The 22,536-nt window shown below is 39.9% G+C and overlaps 1 protein-coding gene across 1 annotated transcript; it reads right to left on the reverse strand.

Moving 5' to 3' along the window:
- Positions 1 to 1,048: 1,048 nt before the first annotated feature.
- On the reverse strand, positions 1,049 to 22,285 carry SAMM50 (SAMM50 sorting and assembly machinery component). The gene is made up of 15 exons (XM_074161540.1): positions 22,170 to 22,285; positions 19,683 to 19,793; positions 18,157 to 18,258; positions 16,394 to 16,481; positions 15,159 to 15,265; positions 13,088 to 13,218; positions 12,800 to 12,887; positions 12,123 to 12,251; positions 11,342 to 11,413; positions 10,113 to 10,199; positions 6,891 to 6,961; positions 6,040 to 6,107; positions 5,080 to 5,226; positions 4,027 to 4,168; positions 1,049 to 3,210 (listed from the first exon to the last, which is right to left on the reverse strand). Exons 1-15 carry the CDS (start codon positions 22,188 to 22,190, stop codon positions 3,165 to 3,167), a joined length of 1,410 nt encoding a protein of 469 aa, XP_074017641.1. The 5' UTR covers positions 22,191 to 22,285; the 3' UTR covers positions 1,049 to 3,164.
- Positions 22,286 to 22,536: the final 251 nt, after the last annotated feature.

Raw genomic sequence — 22,536 nt, forward strand, 5'->3', positions numbered from 1 at the left:
CTTGTATTTTTAAATCAAATACAGGTATGCTGCTCTCAACAATGTGACAGCAAACCCACCCCCTACATTCTAACAACCTCCTAATTTCCTCTTCCATCTTCCCCCAAAGCTCCCCAGCAGCGTACTCGTGAGCAGCACCTGATACCACCGTATCTCCCAGATACAAAGAGCTTTTTCCAACGTTTTTATGTGGATGGAACGGCTCCAGGAAATCATTCTCTTACAACTGGCACTACAAATACCGACCCTACTTCTGACACGTTATCGCTGCCTTCTCACTGGCTCAGAGGTGCCCCCCAATACAGCAACAAAAGGGTACAGCCACTGTCCCCAAAAGCCCTTCTCTGCTCCCCAGGCCTCCTATAGCTCCTGGAAAGGGCTGTAAGTGGTCAGGTAACACCACAGCTGAAGAAACTCTGGGCTTCAGGCGGTATTTGCAACCTCAGAACTGTTCACCTAAAATTGGAGAGCCCACAAGCATGTGGGCGGTCGTTCCAGGTGTAGCATTTGCAGGCATTTATCACCATCTTATTGTCCCTAACTGTGGGCATGGCTATAAAAGGAAGATTATCCTCACTTCTCAGTAGGTAAAGCCATATCCAAAACCACCCCATCTAAGCAAATCCCATGCTTTTGAATCACAGTTCAAACTGCAGGCCATCCTTACACCTCACACTTTTTATCCTTTCACAGCCATACTCTGGCCAGAAATACAATCAGCCAAGAGGAGAATTGTTTCAGGTCTGCCCAGAGCTGTTCCACACCACCCAGTCTGCTTAGCGCCAGAGAAGCTTCTCTAGTGGGATTCTGATTTCTATCTTAACCATCTTAACAATTAAAGCCTCTGCAACAAATTTTAAATGGGAATATAATAATCATTTCAATGTTCCACAGAAGTGACCGCATAATCCAGATGTTGCTTCCAGAGGAATACAGGAATACTATATACACCGCGATACCTTTTGTGCAACTTGTTACATGCCATAAGAGAGCGTTACCTTTCGACGTAGTGCAATAAGGCAGGGAAACGCTGACCCGGGAAAAGGCTCGTGGAACTTGATTTTTCACCCTTTATTCTTACTGGACAAGACGGTACAGTGCGGTCTGTCAGCAGATGTGCTTGAAAGGCCTCTTCAACCATTTCCCCCACTCACCCCTTATTTCTCATCGAGATCACAGTTCTCTTAAAACTTAATTGTGGACTAGCTGCTTCTTAGTGTGCAGACTGAGGCTGAGGCGACTTCTGTAGGCCTGCTCAAGCCAGGACGGCTACTATGCCCTCTAAGATGGCCAGCTGATACTCGCTTAGGGCTCTCTCGTGTAACATTAAAGTACAAACTTAAGCATCCTTTAGTAACAAACAATCTGCACAAGGAAAGAGTTCTTAAGGCAACAGCATAAATCTAATTTTATCAAAAGGACCAAAGTAAACTTTGAACTCCTAGGAGTCTCTTTTGGTATCTAACAGTATTTCGGTATCTAAACATTCCCATTAAAAATATTTGTATATGTCCAAATGTAGACAGTGCTAGAGAAAAATGAGTAACATTTGTTGACATTCTTAACATAGTGTCAGATGTTATCTCATAACAACAAAAAATCATCAGAAACGCTTTGTTAAATATGCATTTTCCTACAGCAGCTGTTAGATACACACACTGAAAAAAAGTTTTTTATATGAAATTTTTGTATTTGAAATAGACCTGGCTTCTGTCATTCACACAATTTTCCGTTTTGAACAGCTGCGAGCCTGTTGCTGCAACTTTTTATAAAGGAAAGGATGTTTAGTCAAGGAGAGCTCTGCAAATCTAGGCAGACCACTTTCCAGCCCTCATATTTTAGAAAGTTAGTTATCAACATAAATAGATTTAATTTCTGTATTACAGCAACAGCAATATATGCCAATCCTAAAGCAATGTATAAAACTGTCGTCTCCTTAAAGAGAGTGGAGTCAAGGTTTCATGGCAGTCCTTACAAAATTCAGCAGTCAAGTGGCATGACAGTATCCAAACCTGTGGCTTTAGCCGAAATCAGGTGTATAATAACTTGTGTTATTTCCGTTCTACTCTCCCAGAATCTTCTTTGTATTATGATTTTAAGTTTGCCAACACTTAATAACAAAAAACAAAAAGTAAATTTAGATGCAGGGAAAGTGGACTCGAGGTTCAGATCCTCTTAGGATGACAACTCAGGATTAATACATATAAAAAAATAATATGTAACTATCTTCAAAGATGAGTTGTTAGGACTAAACTAGTGAGTCTAACCTTATAAAAACTGGAATATATGCCAAGTGATAAAGTAAGAGGTCAATTTTAAGTGAAATTAGCATCTAAAGAAGTCAGTAGAGAGCCATGCCTCTCACACAAGAGCAAACAAGGTAGTATCACATGATCACAGGTCTTGACATCCCTTTTTGCAACTGCTACAAAAAGATGTATTTGCAAGGCCCAAACCCATGGCTTCGCTGAGAGCATCATAGCACTCAAAACCGCCTCAGAGTGGAGAACCCTGAACCTTGCCAAGTTATTCTTGAATTTTAGTATTTACTGTGCTAGATAGCTAACTTGAATTTTTACAGTATGCAATTCACATTGTAGGAGGCATTTCAATATAGATGGTTTTACAATAGTGAAATATATTCAAATCAGAACACTTACAACCATTATTTGCATAAAATAATTTTTGATGCATAACAGAATTTTTTCAGGGTGATTTGCTCACGGAAGTTGATGATAGGGAAAAACTGTTCCCCTTTAGTTTCCGCTCCAGCCATACTCACACTTGGTCATCCCAACACTTGTGAGACTTGTGGCTGGAAGAGCGAAGGCTGTCCAGGCCAATGACAACTATAATCATGTGAACTGTATCCAAGAGCCAACTTCTGACACAACTCTCTCATACTTTAAGTAATAACTAGCAACTGAAAGCTGTAAGTTAAAATAGCTAGAATCCTACAAACACTTTCCCCTCTTTCATAAGAATCAGAGGTACAATGAACCTTTAGAGCATAATTTTTTAATGTAGTTTCTTGTGAAGTCTGAGGTAAATCACTCAGATGTGTATCTATTTCAAGAAAAAATTTAGACCGTATATAGCTATATTACAGACTTGATTTCAATTACAGAACACAATTTCATATACTGATGTAAAATGTTTCTGTATTATAGGAATCTGATTCCTGCTCCAAACTGAACACCATCACATATCCTGAAAAGAAACAAATAATAAACAACATTAAGTGATAAATAAGGTACTGATGAAATTAAAATTGATTCTCCCTACCCCGAAATCCCCAAGGTTTTCAAGCTTTGGAAAGTTACAATTCAAATTTTAGCTGACAAAGGCTTTTTAAAATAAATGCTTTGCCGATCTGTCATCCATATGGAGTATTTACATTTGCAAATTAAAGTCCATCATTTTCAAATTGCTATTATTCATTCACATTTCACATGAATGACAAGTAGGAACATAATCCAACTCCTGTATGAAATACAGAGCATCTCACACAGCATTCACAGGCAAGAACAGGCTCCCTGAAGCTTTTCTATTATGTACTATAATATTTGCTTGGTGAAGGATAATTGGTTGTTAGCAAATTAATTTGTTCTCCCTTTCTCTTAATCTATAGTTAAACTTGTTTTCATTTTTCAAGCAAAGATATTAAACTTGGTATTTATCCAATGATTTGGTTTTGGGAGGTTTAAGAAAATCCCATGAGCTGTTTGAGTGATCATTTCCCCTACAGAAATAAAACCTGCCGCAGAGCTATTCATACATTTCAACAGCTGATCTCAAGTTCAATGAACTCTGAAACCTGAGATACAAAGTCTAAAACCAAGAAGTACTGCGAAACCAACATGAATATAGCAAGCTGAAAGAAGAGCATCAAGTGCTGAAAAATCTCTAAACTGGCAGAAAATAAAAAAAATTTAAAAGACAGCAATTCTTTCTGCCAAAACCAGATAGAAGTCCCATAACCTTTAAAATCAGTTACTATGAAAGAAATTGGTGTAGAAAACAAACCTGTCACCAGACTGTACTCCCATGGGGAAACAGTAGTTAAGTTCTAATCTAGCAATGTTTCCGAGTCGGAGCACTATTCCAGCACCGTAAGACCAACGGATATACTCTGCCAACTTCTGCAGGTGAGCCCTGGGACCATCACCTGAAAGCAAAAGAGCAGGAGAACAAGAATCAAAGTAGACCGTCAAGGTGGTCAAAGGCTAACTGGATTTTCAGAACTAGCAAACAGACTACTTGGAGCGCCTCCTGAAGATTCAAAGTGTATTTAGTACCCGCAACTCCCATAAAAGCAAAGAACCTTGGACTCAAACTACTATGATTTCTGTTGGATTGCTGGTTGATCTTTATTTCCCACCCACAGGATACCTACTTGCATGAATCTGGAAATGAGTATTAAAGACTTAAAATGTCTTTAAAACTAATAGAGACCCACTAAAGTTAATTGATCTGCTTTCAATTGTGCATAAAGTGTCTCCCTCCCGTATGGATGCTACCTCTCTTCCATCAAGTGAGGCAGACATAAAGTATCACTACATACCAATAGGGACTGAAATGATAGTGAAAAACCATACATGAATACACCAAAATATATCTTGGAAAAGGTTGGGGATGGGAGAGAAAAAAAGTCACATCAGCTACCACATCTACACTCTAATGCCACCATTTTTTATTCAGTTCATCCCAGAAAACATCAGAATCCCACTAAAATATCATCTTCCAATCTCCCTTTAGAACGGTGTAAGATAGTAGGCGTTAATCGATTACCACACTGGTCTGCAAACATCACCAATTCACAGATACCACTGCTCCCATCCTAGCTCTCTTTTGTACAAGTTGTGCTTAAATTTATGTGGAGAGCTAAAAAAATTACTGGCGATCTGTCAAGCAGACAAGTTAATAGCAGCAGCTTTTTGACAGGCCCCAAAATATACACAGTAAACAAACTGTTTCTGAGTAAACACACATATAACAGTTCTCCTTCTTTTCGCTTTTATATATATACATATGTATGGAGAAGCAGGCTTCGTTGTATGCATTTCTATTGAGTCTTACCATAGTTAAGATTGCAGAGGTTTCCAGCATTAAGGAAGAAATGTGTTCGGAAAAGGTCTCCAAACCCTCCCCGGCCTGGCCGGAAAGGGAGAGGGGTGTATAGATGTAAGCCTCCAGCCCAGTAGGCTTCTCCTCCCAAGTAATCACCTATTTAGGGAAAATGTTGGAATAAAAACATTTACTGTGGAAGATATTAAAAGAACAAGAACACATCCTTAAGTGATTTTATAATGCACTGCTACCTCTTTTACAATTCTTGCCACTTGCTTCTAGCTCTCTCCAACCTCACTACTATCAAGAAAATATTAGCACTTACACAATTCTTTAAACCTTCCAAGTGAATCGCCCTTTTCCTTCATTCCCTCACTGGAACAGCCTGAGGCATTCACCTACTTGTGGTTCATCAGAGACTACCTCCTGAACACTCTTGAAATAACGTGCCTTAGTTTTAAAAAATGGAAATTGATGCAATGAAACAATAAGCTTTAAAATACACTGAATACTGAATCCAGAGATAACGGTAAGTCAGCAGCAGAGTAAGGGATAGAGCTCAGGAAGCTCCTGGCTCTCAAACGCCTTTGTTGATCATATTACCTTCCCCCTAAGCTACCTGAATATATGCTGTATCAAATAAAGATTTAATGTGACTGTTGCTATAACCATTTTTCAGGAACTTTTTAAGCTTGAAGGTTGCTTACTAATTAAAGTGCCATACTACAAGTCTGAACACACACTTGCTTTACAGAAAGAGCTTGTGGCTTAACTAAGAACTACCGGGATTTATTCCATTGTGAACTAAGATGTAACGACAGATCAAAGACATAACACTTCTCAGATTCAAAGTGCAGAATGAGTGCAATTATTTTTAAGCTATACAAAGCTGAAGGACAGAATTTGATTTTTTGTTACACAGTAATATTTACAGTATTGTCAGAGAAGTGGGATTTACAAGTTACAGACCTTCACTCTGGGGTCCAATGCTGTACATACTGAATCCACGCACGCTTGTTGGTCCACCAAGGTAAAACCTAGTGGGCACAGTCAAAGTTAACTTAATGCTTCCCTTGAAAGAACATATTTGAAAATATATAGCCATACTTCTAACATTGCTTTTAAGAATTAAGGTAACTTTATAACTGGTTTAGTAAAGTGTATTTAAAAAATACAAGAAATTAAATCTAAATCTCAATCCTGATGCATTTGGCAAAAAAAATCAAAATAAATGGAAGTATTAAAAATCAAAATTTGTTTTCCATCACTTACAAAGATCAAAACAGAAAGATCCCCATCACTGAAGAAGAATCATAATACTATCTGATTCTGTCTGTTATAATAATTTTGATAGAAATACTGTAGTTAAGATCTATCACATGTGAAGTTGACACTTAGTATTTAGTGTAAATAAATTTAAGTCTAAATGCTTTCTGCTAGTGATCTTTAAACATAGGTGTTAGAGGGCAAAATTGCCCAAAAAGCCAACTTAGTTACAATATGGCTTTACTTCTAAAAATACCTACAGTGTTACCTATGCCAAATACAAAATTTGGCAGGTGGCAAATACCATTTTGCAACCATAAATATTGGCAGGCAAAGATACTACATAGCAAAGTATAGATTTATACTACCCCAGTATGAGAAGCAAAAACAGAAGGCATGGCTTGAGCACTAACATTCAATTAAAGCTAACAAGAAACTTAATTTATTCTCCTCAGAACCAGAGCTACTACTGCTTCTCTCTTCTACTATAGGCTCTTCTTTATACATTACCTGGGTTGATTGAAAAAAATTAAGAAACATTTAAAAAAACTTACCTGTCAGCTATACTGGATGGCTTGTCTCCAATAGGTACTAGCATTCCACCCCAAAGTGATGCTGAAAAAACCTTTGGAGAGAAAAAAAAGATTGTTTATTAATATATCTTATTTAATTTCCTTAAAAACGGTATTAGTAAAACTTTACCACTCAGTAACAGGCAGAGCTCCCATCAGTCTGACAGAAAGTTACAGATGGTCACAGGGTATGCATGGATATCACACCACCAGTAAAGGTATTTTCAGGGAACTCTTGATCGTTGCTGCCCTCTTGCTTTTATGCAGTGCTATCTATTGAAAAAGCCAATACAGCACATTTGAACCAAGTGCTACTTTCATAATAGCTAAAGAGAACACGCATCCAGCTCCTATTTTCTTATGAATTTTCCTGTCTCGAAATAAGACAATACTGCTGACATAAATTAGTCCTGGCAATTTTAAACCCATAAGAGGCTAAGTCCAGCAAATAGCTACCAAAAATGCACAATTGTTACCTGTCTGTAAATTAGCCTTATATGTGACCACCTTCTGCAACTCACTGTATTGACATCAAATACACATACAGCATTACTGCTCATGTATACAGTAATTTTCGGGAGCCAAATCACTGTAATAAATACATTTGCTTGCTGCCTGTGTACCACAGAAAAGTACTACTGCCAGATGCTGAGCTCTATTGTCAATCCCTAGGCTAAAGGCACTGGATAATTTCTCTAATTTTACAGCACGCTCCTGTTACCTTCTGCCCTGAGAGTCCCCAGATGCCTCCCCTGCTCTTATCAGATGCGAAATCATCATGCACATTATATCTGGTTACACAACACACAGCACGTGCAATCGCCAGTTGCACACCAAGCCTACACTCAGGAATAACATAAAATTATGTACAGCACGTGAGGAGATACGCTTCACTTTCATTCACAGCGTGGGCATATGAGCCGTCATGGGAAAAAGCAAAGTCCTCTTTGCACAACCATCAAGCTGTTAAATTACTTAAAAGGAGAATATGCTGAATGTCCCAGTTTGAAGTAAAACCGAAGCAATTTTCTGTTCTGTAACTTTACATCCCAGCTAGGCCTCCTCTAACTCTCTGAAATTAACGGCATATTGTGGAGAAAACTGCTCGTTCTCAGAGTGATAAGACCAATGTTTGTGCTCCATGCCAAGGAATGGTATGCAGGGAGGCCCTTGCTTATACTTATTGCTGTAACAACCAAGGGCAGCCCATTTCGTTATTTGCCCCCTTAGAGGGTCGGAAACGGAAAAAACGTAGAGGGGTCACATCGGTGGGGAGGAGCGGACAGGAGAGGTGACCCAAACCTGACCAACTGGGGTATTCCATCCCATCTGTCCCATGCTCAGTATAAAAGCTGAGGGATCAAAGGGTCAGCCCCCTTCCTGCGATGGCCGACGTCCAGAGAGGACTCTGTCTGTTCATCTGCCTTTGATCCCGATCCGTGTGTTCCTGACTCCAGAGCTGGAATCCAGTTCCCATTCGTCACTGAGTCCAGTCTGGGACTTCCCCAGTGCCTGCCGGTGACGTGACTGTCATCCTGGGAGCCTGATATGGTTTTGTATATATTGTATCCATTTCATTATTTTCTTCTTTATTTTTATTTTAATATTAATTCTTCATTAAAGTAGTTTAGTTCATTCTAAACTTCTGAATCTCTTTATCTCTTTCTCCTCCTCTCTCCTCTTTTTGGGGGGGGAGAAGAGGGGGAAAGGGCCACCTGTTGGTCCGGTTTTGGTAAATTCGGCCAAAACCACGACACTGTTTTTCTCAGCTGAAGGTGAGCAAATAAATGTCAGATGACTAGAATCGCACTCACCAGGCAATTGCTTTTCTTCCACCACGTGGAAGGTGCAAATATAATTATGCAATAAGAAAAGGGTAGAGCAAATAGCCTTAAAATGCCCTTCTGTGTTGGCCTCACTGGTCTAACTCAAGAATTCCATTGCACCAAGTCACCTAAGAATAAAAGCATGAAACAGCAGACTGACAGATCCTTACAGCATCAATTCATTAGTATCTGCACGACAAAGTAGCTTGGAGTTTTTCAGTTATATTGCTGACATAATGCTAATACTCTTCCAGTCTTATAGAGTTTCTTCATTATTCCAGTCCTTCTTAAAAAGCTTTCAAGAAGAGGAGATCTTCTCAATGCTTTTCTGTTTTGTTTTGGGTTGTTTGGTTTTTGGTTTTTTTTAGTATGTTGGGATGCAAATTATTGTAACCTCTGATTTTTAAATTTTCATAATGGAAGTTGCTGTTTAATTCCCCATTCAGCTAGAATACAAGAACTTACTGCACCATCTCCATGTGATAAAGAACTTCTTTCTAAATACAGGAATATTTCGAGCCTATTTCCACCTAATACGAGCTCTAAAAGATGCCTGAAACTTACGATCTCTACATTCTGGTAAGAAACTAGAGTACATTAAACACGAACTTGAAGCGGAATTATCAAGTGTCATTTCCTCTGAAGGAAATCGAGTTGGTATACGCAAGATCGGCTCTGCCAACCAAACCAAGACTTCTCAGTGATGATGATACAGGCATTTGCTTCAAGACCGCAGTTAATCCAAACCAAAGTACAAATGTAGACACCACACCATAAAATTTGGGACGTGCTCTGCCTACAGGGTGGCAGACTGAGGTCTCATAAACTTGTCACACTACCATGTGTCTTTCTTATTGGAACTTAAATTGTTCATTGTGCACAAATATGAAAAAGTTCAAAACGTTGCAGTGCTAGTGCAAGTTCAAAACGTTGCAAGCTCAGTGTTGTGAAACCAGCCTTCTCATTCCTGCCCAATAATTCTACATAGAAGAAATAATTACATGCTATGATACCAAAATTAGTAGTCACATATTCCTAATTTACAATGACAAAAGAAAACTAAACCAAGATTAGTCAGAATATTCATAACCAGGTGAAAGAAAAAGAACAAAGGCTGTAGTAAGTTTTTGAAAAATCACTCTCTTTAAGAAAGATCACAAAGAACAGATAAGCCTGACATTTCTTCTGAAAAGAAAACAGTTCATATCATTAACTGTCAGACAAGTCCTTCTTTCCAAACTGCCCACTTCCCACGCGACTGTGCATGGCAGGAATGTCAAGTTAAAAATAGAGTATTTCACTTTCAAAAAACCAAATCAAGGTATCTACACCGTTCACTTCCTCTGATCAATTACTAAAATATCTTTTAAAAAATTACCGAATCCCAGAGAAGTTGCTTATTCAATTGAAATTCAAAATCCTCTTTCAGAAAGCTCACATCTCCACCTGTATAGCCAGCCAACTCCTGCAAAGACACAAGTTTACGAAAGTTATAATGGATATTACATGTTTCTTCCCCCCAAAAGTTCATCATGTCAGCATCAGCATAAGCAGTGTTTTCTGTACAAGAAATACAGATGCACTGGGATGAAGAGACAAGTGAATTTTGAACCACTGAAAAAACACGCAAGACCCTCAGAACAACAAGCAGCATTTTTCTTCCCCAAATATTAAACCCAGCTATTACTTTCTAAACCATTTTGGAAACAATAGCAAAATAGAATGGAGTAGGAAAATTCAGCACCTGAAATCAAACCTCATACTGTATTTACCTAGGACCTGAGAAGTTTTCATACATACTAAAACTGGGCTGAAGAACAAGATAGCCAGTTCCATTACGCTAGTGCTAGCTGAAAATACCAAGCAACTGGATTGGCATTAAGAAGCAGCATCTAACAAATGATGTTAACTGAACCCTGAGCTATAACCATCCTTCTCACTCAGAAACAGAATAGTTCACTGCTGCTTACAGGAACAGTAGCACTTCTAGTTCCAGTGGCATTTCAAAGCAAGCTGCTTCTAAAGCGTTGCAGAAGTTAATGCTTCTGAAGTGTTAACCCATCCAGTAGAAAAGCCAGCTTTTCTAAAAGCTGAGAAAGTAACAAGAGTGAAAACCGTTTTCTGTGCCAAAATGATACATGTGTATGCCTTTGAGAGTTATTTTTACCCAGTCTTTCGGTTTTAATTCTAAGGCTTACAAACTTTGTAAGCAGCAACAGGACCACCGTCTGGTAGTCCTACATTACAGTGTTAGCAAACAAGGACTAATACTGGCTGTAAAGTGTAGAGTAAATACTGTCAGGGATAATCTATCTCAGCTAATAAATAATTTAATGCTAATGGCAAGATAAAACAGCTGTGCCGTTTGACCAATGGTATACAAATGAAAATTTGCCACCACAAAAAGGTTGCATGATTTCAAAAGGCACACACTGTAAAGATAGAAAGTAAATGCGGTGATGACCAGCACCACTGTATCCTAGAAATTAACTGTAAATTGACTAAGTTTAGACATTTTTAACATGAACATCAATTAGGTAAATTTAAGACTCACTCAAACACACTTACAGCTAAAATCCAATAATAGCCTAAGTGATGTAATACTACCTGATTAATTTTCAGCAAAGCACCTCGTCTTGGCAAGATAGAGGAGTTCCGGGAATCAATTACCATGGCATGCTGAAAAGAATCAAACAATTATTTTTAGTTCTCTTATCTGTTGAATACCACAGATTGACACCATTATTTTCCTAAAAAAAAATATGCAAACAGTGGAAGAAAACCACAGCTCCAGCTAAGGCCAGAGTAGCTTCCTGGATTTGGGAACAATATACCTACAGACTAATTTAGTTTTGAATTTAGAGGCCACATGAAATATACATTTATACAGTATAAGCATACTACAGAAATATAGCACCAACAATACCCCAGTACAAATCATCAATTTTGTGACAGTAACCTGCAATTCCTACTCCTACAATTTGTAAGCTGCAAGTTAAAGACAACAAGTGATCAAAAAATGTTATAGGAAATAATATTTAGAAAAGGCACAACAACTGTAGGATGAGGAAATTCACTGATCCTGTCTTCTATAAAACAAGACAATTCTGCAAAAAGAGATGGCAGATGACATGAAAGAAAGAGCAGGACAGATGCCCTGCAGGAAGAGCAAGCCAGCTTATGCAACAGTCAAAACGCAACAGTCAAGTATTAAAGTATGTTTTCTCCTTGGACTTCCTGGATGTCTCTGTGAATGATCAAACCCAGCAAAAGATGTTGGAAGTAAAACACCCTACCTACTAAGACAAAAAGCTCCTTTTGTATCACTCGGAAGTATTAGATTACTCAAAATAATGTGTTTTTAAAAATTATCAGGAAAAAGCCTTACAGAGAGAGAAGATTTAAGAGAGTGTCCACTTTCTTCTCGAACAGAAAAGGATGCTGTTCTAGCAAGGCAGCCAAGCTCTCTCCACACACCCTCCCACTTCAGTGTGTGACTGGTCTTCCAGATTGGAAACTACAAATAAAGAATAGCATAAGACATGAAATTTTTTCTGCTACAAAATTTAAATAAGCATTTCCCTGAAAAATCTTTCTCTCTAAAGTTTATTTATACATGAGTCTATGCTTTTTCTTCCAAACTTCTTGGATCAGAGAGAAATTCTTTTTCATTTCAGAATAATCCTAATTCTGCTCCAGCCAATAGAGCTTCTCCAAGTAGGTGCACATGACTTAATCCACCCCAAAAGAAAAGTATCTTGAATTGGGCTGATATAGTGAGCTAGACAAGTTCTCTGAAATGGTACTTCAAACATTAAAAATTTGGAGAAAAACACATTGGTATTTTTAGATGGACAAAATAAGATTGAATTGTACGAAAAAGACTAAGAGGTATTACCTCTGTAATTTTAAAATTGTTGAAGGCTTTCAAATAATGGCAAGTTAGCCCTGCGCACAAGTGTTTCAATCATTAAAAAAGTAAAACAAGTATTTGCAAAAGCCAGCTGTGACCTGAACTAAATGTAAATGAATCATGTGTTCCACAAATGCTTGTGCTATACTTACATTAAATTCTGTTGATATTCCTCTATCGGTTTCACGAAGAGAGCTCCAAGGGAACTGTCCGGTTACTTTATACACGTTAGCTGAAAAACTGAAACACGACATTACTGGTAGGTTTGAAAGTGAAACTATTTAAGCAGGCAGAGTTTTAACTTATCACAAAAACTTAAGAAACTAGCTCTGCTACATGATTAAGAGACCCTCAATGAAAGATCTTACTAATTGTTTTATATTCCTTCAATAAAAAAACCAATCAAACAAAACACAAGTACTAAAAAATGCATCCCCTACTTTCTCTCAAAGTTTCCGGGCTGTGGTTTGAAGAATGACAGGCCATATGAAGTCTCCTTTGTTCCGTAGGAGAACTGGAAGGTTACTTTTTCTGCACGTCCAAAGAGATTTGGGAACTTGAGCCCCAGTACCTATAAAAAATAAAATCCAAACATTTCATATAATTTGCTATCTTGCACCTTTATCATATGCTAAAGACAAGCACATCTACCCTAAGAATGAGAAATGGAGATATTAAAAAATAGTTGTAACTGAATGTAATTTTCTTGTAAGCTAAGTTTCTCTTTGCTCTGGCAGCAAAAGACACCACAATAACGCAAGTTACAGTTAAACATCCAATTTCTAGTGCTGTCCAGTAGCTGCTGACTTAAATCGGCATTCTCACTGTATTATTAGTACTGCTATTATTTCAAGCAAAATCTCCCAGTCAGTCTCAAAGTCTGGGAGAAGTACGTCTTTGGTATAATAAGCAAATGCTCTGCAACTGCATAACTTCCAGCAAGGTATGGTTGATTGGAACCACAGCAATAAGCCAGTAGAATATTATCAATACAGAGCCACTCCCTTGTATTTTTGTTTTGAGGCCAAGATACTTTTGCAATCAGTGGTGATGGCAGTACAACGTACCATACCATCCTCCAGAAACTACAGTTAAAGACTTTCGCCTGTTCCGAGAAATTCCTTGTATCCTTTTGGCAGCTCCTGGCACTTTGGCAGAAAGGATGAAGGAGGTTTTCTCCAAGCACAGACACTACCAGGACTGTTCTACTGTTGTGTGTTCTGTTTTAAAAGAATGTAAAAAAGCTACCAAATTCTGATTGCCTTTGTCTAAGAGCTATTGGAAGCAAATCAGCCAGCTAAACTTTGTGATGATGGCTAATATGCAATTATCCAACTAACAAGAAACTGCTAATCCAAAGGGCTATTAGTATGAAATATTACATTTATAGGCTTCAGATAGAATAAATGTCAAAACTATTTAACTCTTAAGGAACCATAATCTCTGCTGCCAAGACCACTGTATATAAGCCATGCTTTCGTATCACTCAATTGTCTTACTTCTCTGTAACAAACTAAAATCAAATAGAAGGGGAAGCTGAGTACAAAAAGAGAAACCGAAGCAGCTTTCAGACTGTTTTCAAATGCACTAGAACCAACAAGTAGGATTCCCCACTGGTTTCATTCAGGCCGTGACACCCTGGACGTTGCTCTCAGCAGTGAAGCTGCATAACCAGCTCTCAACTCACGGAGTTCCTATTCTCCCTGCACTCACACGACACCATCACCTGTGTCATGCGGTATCTTATCCAAGTTAAAAATACCCCTAAGAAGAAAAGGATGAGTCCCTTGATCTGGCTTATCTACCAGCCCCAGGCACAGCTGCACTGTGCACATGAGAAGGCAGAATGGCTGAAGGAATGAGCACCTGAAAGCATGATCTACTTACACCAGCCCTTCCATTAAAAGAACATTAACAGAACAACAGTACGACTGTTATTTACCAATTGACGCTAAAAGTATTTTTCACACAACATTTAAATCTGATGCATCCTTACTTGAATCAAATGGAAACAGGTTCCACAGTTCATATGGTTCTGGAAACCCTAGCACTTTACTAGATACTAACTGGTACTGGGCTAAAATAGTGAAAAACAAGAACAATTTCTAAGTCAAACAAAGTATTTTGACTGGGAAGAAAAACACTTTAAATAGATATCACAGAAACTAAATGGCAAAGTTCTTACTAATCTCTCCAGTAGATAAAGCATCTTAAAAAGTATCAAGAAATAATTTAAGTCAGTTTAAGAATTAAGAAAATTAACATACTGAGTTGGAAGCTACAGCATTCTTCCCTAGCTCAAAATAGGCTTTTGCTGAATGAAAGCCTGACTAATACAAAGACTCTTTAGAGACAAAGGTCTGGCAAAGCCTTAGCAAAGCTGGATCAAGAAAATAATTTGGCTTGGATTGAGTTCTCACTTATTTAATCATCAAATTACTTGCTAGGTTTGAAACATGAAAGTAAGTGGAATATCAAAAGGAATTAATAATTATTTGAAATAATCCATACCATACTGCCTTCATTGTTGCCAACCATAGTGTTATAGCTTCCAGTTAGTCTTCTCAATTCTGTTACCTCAAAGGTTACATCTAAACCGTTTGGAAGGGCATCATCTCCTACATAAACAAACAAACATATGTTTGTTATCTCTAGAGAGCTTTTTTAAAAAAAAGCAGACAGAAGCTAACTTGAATTATTTGAAAAATGGTTGAATTAAATGATAGTAAAAGCCTACATTACAAAGAAAAATGGCTTGAGAAAAAGAAGTCGTTTGTGGACATGAGTGCAGAATTTGGTTCAATCAAAGCATGACTGGCTCTAATCATCAACACGGTAGTTTAATTATGAACAAGTAACCCACTTAAAAAAAAAAGGTACACAAATTCTTACATTAGAATAAAGAGAAATTAAAGTGATTCCGACATGGCAAGAAGAACACCGTCACTAGGGCAGAGCTCCCAATACTCTGCGGGTAAGTACTGAACAACAGAAACCAGCCAGTGCCCTCAGGGCTCTGGCTACAGCAGCTGCCAAGGGTTCCTAATTGTGCTTGAAGCAGCTGGGACAGCATCCCACCACCAGCAACCTTTGGGACTACACTGTGTTTCCTTCTCAATAATCCAACTTTCCTCTGCTGAAGAGAACAGCAATGAGTTTGAAAAGCAACTACAAGCCAGGGAATGCCAACGGAGCCTTGCCATGAAACCTGCATGCATTCAGCTGCCCCATATGAACTATAAGCCAATGAAATATAAGCCAATCACAAGCACTGAAACAATTACCAGTATTTCCTTAAGCAGCAAGGATGTGCTGATATAATGTCAGTTATGTGATGTGTAATACATGGAAATCCAGGACACATTTTCAAGCTTTTCCTCAAGTGTTTCTATGAAACTTTGGATTAAGGGATGTGTACTGTAGTTATTTTAGTGCTGGAAATTCATTCATTTTTGCATGCATACAAGTAATATTTATATACATGTACACATATATACAGACACATGCAAATATGTCTTTTTCATAAGGAATATCCTTTTTCCATAAGGATAATGGATGTAGATACACACATTTGTGTATATGTAGCACACCTACATGTGCATCTAAAATACATAAAGGTACATGAGAAAGTAAGTTATATACACAAAAAATGTCCAACCTATTACATAGGGAAATATACATTATAGGTATGCACGTGTCTATGTGTGTACAAGAGAAAAGGTGAGGATTAATGAGGCAATACATACCTTGACATGTATCAATCAGAACCTCTACCTGTCTAAAGATACCTAGACGAAGCAACTTTTCACGAGCTTCATGTGATTTTCTCATCACCTACAGGATGAGATAAGTAGCTCAGTCTTTCAGGTTACCAAAAGATAACTAGGATAAAATAGTTGAAATGTAGCTAAGTCATATTATATTTGCAGATTTTGTATATATGCGCCTTCAAAACAGATCACCACCACTTTAATGCTTGAATCTGTAAAGAAATAAATAAAACTCAGAGCATCCAGCTCAATTCTTACCTTTTGTTAGTGCGCATCATAGAATCATAGAATGGTTGGGGTTGGAAGGGACCTTAAAGATCATCCAGTTCCAACCCCCCTGCCACGGGCAGGGACATCTCCACTAGAGCAGGTTGCTCAAAGCCCCATCCAGCCTGGCCTTGAACACTTCCAGGGATGGGGCATCCACAACTTCCCTGGGCAACCTGTTCCAGTGCCTCACCACCATCACTGTAAAGAATTTCTTTCTGGTGTCTAATCTAAATCTCCCCTCTTCCAATTTAAAACCGCTACCCCTTGTCCTGTCACTACATCTCCTGACAAAGAGTCCCTCTCCGGCTCTCCTGGAGGCTCCCTTCAGATATTGGAAGGCTGCTATGAGGTCTCCCCTGAGCCTTCTCTTCTCCAAGCTGAACAACCCCAGCTCTCTCAGCCTGTCTTCGTAGGGGAGGTGCTCCATCCCTCTGATCATCTTCGTGGCCCTCCGCTGGACCCATTCCAACAGGTCCATGTCCTTCCTGTGTTGAGGACTCCAAAGCTGGACACAGTATTCCAGGTGGGGTCTCATGAGTGCAGAGTGGAGGCGTAGAATCACCTCCCACAACCTGCTGGCCATGCTGCTTTTGATGCAGACCAGGATGCAGTTGGCTTTCTGGGCTGCCAGCACACGCTGCCAGCTCATTTTGAGCTTCTCATCCACGAGCACTCCCAAATCCTTCTCCTCAAGGCTGCTCTCCGGACATTCTCCGCCCAACCTATATTTGTGCCTGGGATTGCCATGTCCCAGGTGCAGGACCCTGCACTTGGCCTGGTTGAACTTCATGCGATTTGCACGAGCCCACCTCTCAAGCCTGTCCAGGTCCCTCTGGATGGCATCCCTTCCCTCCAGTGTGTCGACCACGCCACCAAGCTTGGTGTCGTCGGCAAACTTGCTGAGGGTGCATCCTAATTGTTACAATACTTAAAGCTATTATTCAAATAGGTTTCAGTATTTAAAACTTATACACCTATCTACAGGGCCCATGCTTTTGGTAAAAAAACCCAAACACCCTCATCTGTTTAAATTTAGACTAATTTACAGGTCAAATTACCAGCTGTACCCCGGAAGGAATCACCACCTAAAAGGGCAAGGACATACAGCCTAACTTGCACTTTGATCCACTGTGGAGACCAGCATCAGTTATCTGTGGGGAGATCCAACAATTTATCTTAAGCAAAATAACTGAAAGTGTCACCTACACAGTTAGCAATTCTCAATAGGAAGAGTGAAGCTGAAAAATATCTGAGATAACTGCCACCTCACAACATATTTCAGCTGAATACATCAGAAAATACAGTATCTGCCAGTATTTCTTATTTAAGTTTGGCTTCCGTATCACAAGATCAGAATCATCACAAAACTTGACAAAGCTGCCTCATGTCTGAAGGGAGGAGCCCAAAGCAGGAAAAAGAGAGAAAATCATAACTGGCGTTTTTAAACAGTAGGTCTGTACAGTACTTACATCAATGAGATTTTTAGCCTTAAAAACATCAGAGATTTCATACATGATAATGTCATCTTTGGTCCTTCCAAGTCCATCAAAGTGCACATGCTGAACCACCACCTAAACAGAACAGATGTTTAAACACAAATACTGAATTTACATCTAATAATGATTATCAAAATCACCAGTGCAGAAAAAAAATATTGTCCAAGTGAAAAACCTCTCAAGATTCCCAGGCTAGTTGATGCTAACCTACGTTATCGGAAATGAGTGCTATTTACAATTCTGTAAAGATGTTCCCTTAGCAGGAAAATTAAAGAAAAAAGAACTCTAATACCAAAGCTAATACTGGTTGTAGCAGAAGAGACAGTAACAGATTGTAGCTGCTAGGCTTTTAGTTGTTAAGTGTTGTAGAGACAAATAAATCACTGCAGAAATCACACTGAGATATTAAGACACATAAGACAAAACATGTAGTTAGTCGTTAGCTATGTCTTGTGTCAGCTACACATAAGCAAATAGTCAAAAGAATAAACAAACCAACCTACAAGCCATAAATATATAAACTATTAAAATTATTACTACCACTGGAGCATTGTAGTTTAAAATGCATACTGAGATCACTAGCATTATGGGGTTTTATGTTTTCTTGAAATAATTCATCTTGTTATATAATCATCTGAGAGAACTTGACCTTAAAAGTCATAACACTCCAGGTTAGCTGGTACAAAAGGACTACAGCGATTGCATTTCCCTCATTTTTCCAGCCTTTTCAGCGTATCACAATTTTAAGGGTAAGTGTGAAAAAACTAATAATATGCAAATGCCTCATGTATTCACATATAACAAAATAACAGAGTAAGAGCAACCGAGCATTACTGCAAATTGCTTTAAAAAATCCTATCAAAATATATATATCATGAACTAAAAAAAAATCCAAATGTTATTGCCAAGCTTCTGGTGAGGAGGACTCTGTATAGCATAAGGGAAAGGAAAATTTTAATAACAACTGAGATGACGCATGGTGTCTCACTCCTCTAGCACGGCTAAACACATTGTGGGCCAAGACAGCCATGCTCTTACACATGAAATATTTTAAAAAAAGAAGTTATCATCCTCTGCTGAAGTTAGTATTTCCCTTAGTAACATAATTCACGGGGTGGCAGTTTACCCTAACCTGGCTAATACTGCACTCGAGCAGATTAAGGACACTTGCTTGGTTTGCTCCTAAGCAGTGTTGCAGAAGCAGTAATCTCTTATGAGAGAGGGGGGAAAGCAGCATCTGCAAACAGGGCTATTTAGTTCAAAGCTGAATTTCAATAACTCCTGCGTTAAGGAAAAAAAGAACAAGAACTAGTCAACATCAGATTAAATTCACAGTACTAAATTTAATTCTTTCACATCTCAAACCATACTTTAGAAAGTATGAGAAAACCATGGTAAGAAACCATGGTAAGAAAACCATACTTTCCCTTAGGAAAAACAAGCAAGCAAGGTCGCCAAGACGTTCCTCGTAAAAATCAGGATGTTGTTCAGGTACTTACATCTTTGTTTTCGAGAATTTCCTGCTTGGCCTCAGGTTCAACTTCAACCAGTTCAGCTTCCTCTCCCAAGGCACCGAAGTCTGGCCCACCCATTGGAAGAGGCTCCAAACTCTGAAAGCATAAAAGAAAACTGCATGTAATACGGTACGCGATTTGCGATTTACACCTTTTGCGAAGGACACTGTTCTTGACACTGCTCATCAGATCATAAGGCGAAAAAAGCAAAAGAGAAGATTTAAAATGGGGGGGAACTACCAGCACATGTGCTACCTACCTGCTTGCTGAAATTTTTAATGAAAGCTGAATAGCTTCCATGTTGAATGATTTATCAAAAATACTCTGCACTCGTCCAAAAACAACCTTATTTAAAGCACGCTTCCTGTGTTAAAGATGAACTCTACCTTCTTTAAAAAAAAAAAAAATAAAAACAAGGTGTCAGTACTTAGTTTGGGTTTCTGGGAGTCAGAGGAGTGTGAATGTTGAACAATGGGGGGAAAAAAGGGTGTTTTCAGCATGTGACTTTGCTTTGCATATACTTATATGCTTTTATATTTTAATAGTTCTTTTAAAAGTATCCTTCCAACCAATGCTCAAGAACCTCAGGCCCTATCCATCAGAGGTGAACTTTTTAATCAAAATGGTTTCCAGCACAGCATGACTTCATTTACTAAACCTGAAAGAGTCCTTAAATAAAACTTATCCAAAGATAACGGATTCAAACACGAGTGAATAGAGGGTTACCTGCAAAAGGAGAGGTCAGGACTGGATAACTCGGTAAATCTACTTTTAGTCTTAAGTCACTAATACAGTACTTGCTGCATTATTTAAGGATGGCTGTTTTGCTGGAATGGTAAATTGCTGTTACATATCAGAAGCAAGTTAAATGAAGACAGAATCCTCTCTCACTCCCAATAATTTTCCGGCAAACACAAAACACTCCCTATCCACACAATATTGTATATCATTTTATGCTGCAGACACATAGAAAACTAAGATTACAAGAAAAAAATTCAAAATAGAAATTAAATTGGTCGTGGTAATTAGATACTTTGGAGCCTTAACAGTACGCGGCAGCAATATATTCCTCAGTCTAATTAAACACTATGTAAAAGCCTGCTGGTTTTCAAGAAGCTCACAGGAAAGAGCTTTTCTACCTGGGATCTTGAGGAATCATCCAGACCATTCTTAGCCCCCAGATAGGTCAGTCACTCATTAATCATGCCTGAATCATCTACATCAGTTTTAAACACTCCTATGCAGGCTCCCCACGGTTGTTTTAAGGGGCAAATAGTTTAAGCCAAATTCACATATTTCACCAAATGGACTTAAGATTTGCACCGTGATTCCTCTGCTTTACAGTCAGCAGCACCACTGACCTTTCCTACGTTACACTCTGATATTCTTATAGCCCGATTTTGTCGTAACCCGCTTCACATGACTCGTACACCTTTCCATAAAGCAGAATACTCAGGAGTGGGCTGTTTATCTAAAACTACCCTGAAAGGAGATGCTTCTCTAATGAAGAATTGAGGCATGGAGAATTCAATGCCTTCCTAAGGTATGTCAGAACCTACGTATCCTTGTTCTTTGAAATTTTTTTCTGATGTTGCCATTATAACCACTACTTCTTGTCATAAAATCATAGAATAGTTTGGGTTGCAAGGGAACTTAAGGATCATCCAGTTCCAACCCCCCTGCCATGGACAGGGACACCTCCCACTAGACCAGGCTGCTCAAAGCCCCATCCAGCCTGGCCCTCAACACTTCCAGGGATGGGGCATCCACAGCTTCCCTGGGCAACCTGTCCCAGTGCCTCACCACACTTATAGTAAAGAACTTCTCCCTAACATCTAATCTAAATGTACCCTCTTCCAGTTTAAAACTGTTACCCCTCATTCTATCCTACCGCTACATTCCCTGATAAAGGGTCCCTCCCCATCTCTCCTATAGGACCCCCTTCAGGTACTGGAAGGTGCTATAAGGTCTCCTGGAGCCCTCTCTTCTCCAGGCTGAAAAACCCCAGCTCTCACAGCCTGTCCCCGTAGGCGAAGTGCTCTAAGCCCTCTGACCGTCTTCGCGGCCCTTCATTGTTGTTTATTTGTAGTCATACCACGACAAACACTTAAATCTTTACCTTCCTTCCTTAAGTATATAGATTTGCAGGTTTACCTCAACCCCCCTCCCCGCCCGCCCGCCCGCCACCAGCCGGGCCCCGCACACGCTTCTGACAGGACGGCGGTTACCGGCCCGGAGACCCGCGGTGCCGCCGCCCGGGCCTGCGCGGAGCCCCTCAGCCCGATCCCGGTGTCAGTCAGCCGGGCTGCGCCCGGCGGAGGAGCGCGGCCGGCGCTCGCCCTCGCCCCCGGGCCTGGCCCGAAGGTCGCTGAGGCGACCTTCGGGCCAGGCCCGGGGGCGAGGGCGAGCGCCGGCCGCGCTCCTCCGCCCTCCGTCAGATCCTTCTCCGCTGCCCCGCATCGTGGCACTTACCCGGGCGTGCACGGTGCCCATGGCGGCAAAGGGACGATGGAGCTGTGAGGGCCCGAGGACCCGCCGGCGTTCAAGGCCGCGGCAGGGTGGCGGCCATGACAGGCAGCCCCGCCCCGGCCCCCATTGGCCGGAGGAGAGGGAAGGGGCGGGGCCAAGCGTGCGTTGCCCGGAAGCTTCCTGCCGGGAAGGCGCGCGTGCGCAGGCAGGAAAAAGGGAATCGGGGTTTGGTTTTTTTTTTTTTTGCGGAGGGAAAAGCAGTCAGTTTTCGTATGTATCCCTCTAGCGCTAGACGCTGCTGCCTACCGGAGGTGAGCGACTAAAACGTAACACTCTCCCCCCCCCCCCCCATGAACTGACGGTGCAGCAC

Source organism: Numenius arquata, chromosome 1, assembly GCF_964106895.1.
Source record: "Numenius arquata chromosome 1, bNumArq3.hap1.1, whole genome shotgun sequence".
NCBI classification, from domain to species: Eukaryota; Metazoa; Chordata; class Aves; order Charadriiformes; family Scolopacidae; genus Numenius; species Numenius arquata.

Bases quoted from the DNA above. Each gene is read 5' to 3' on its own strand.
- SAMM50 (XM_074161540.1), bottom strand. From the start codon at position 22,190: ATGGGCACCGTGCACGCCCGG. The intron at 15,266-16,393 runs GTATGTATTGCC...TTGTTTATGTAG, and splicing joins TCTGATTGATACATGTCAAG to GAGATGATGCCCTTCCAAAC. The intron at 12,888-13,087 runs GTAGGGGATGCA...GTCGTGTTTCAG, and splicing joins CCCGGAAACTTTGAGAGAAA to TTTTTCAGCTAACGTGTATA.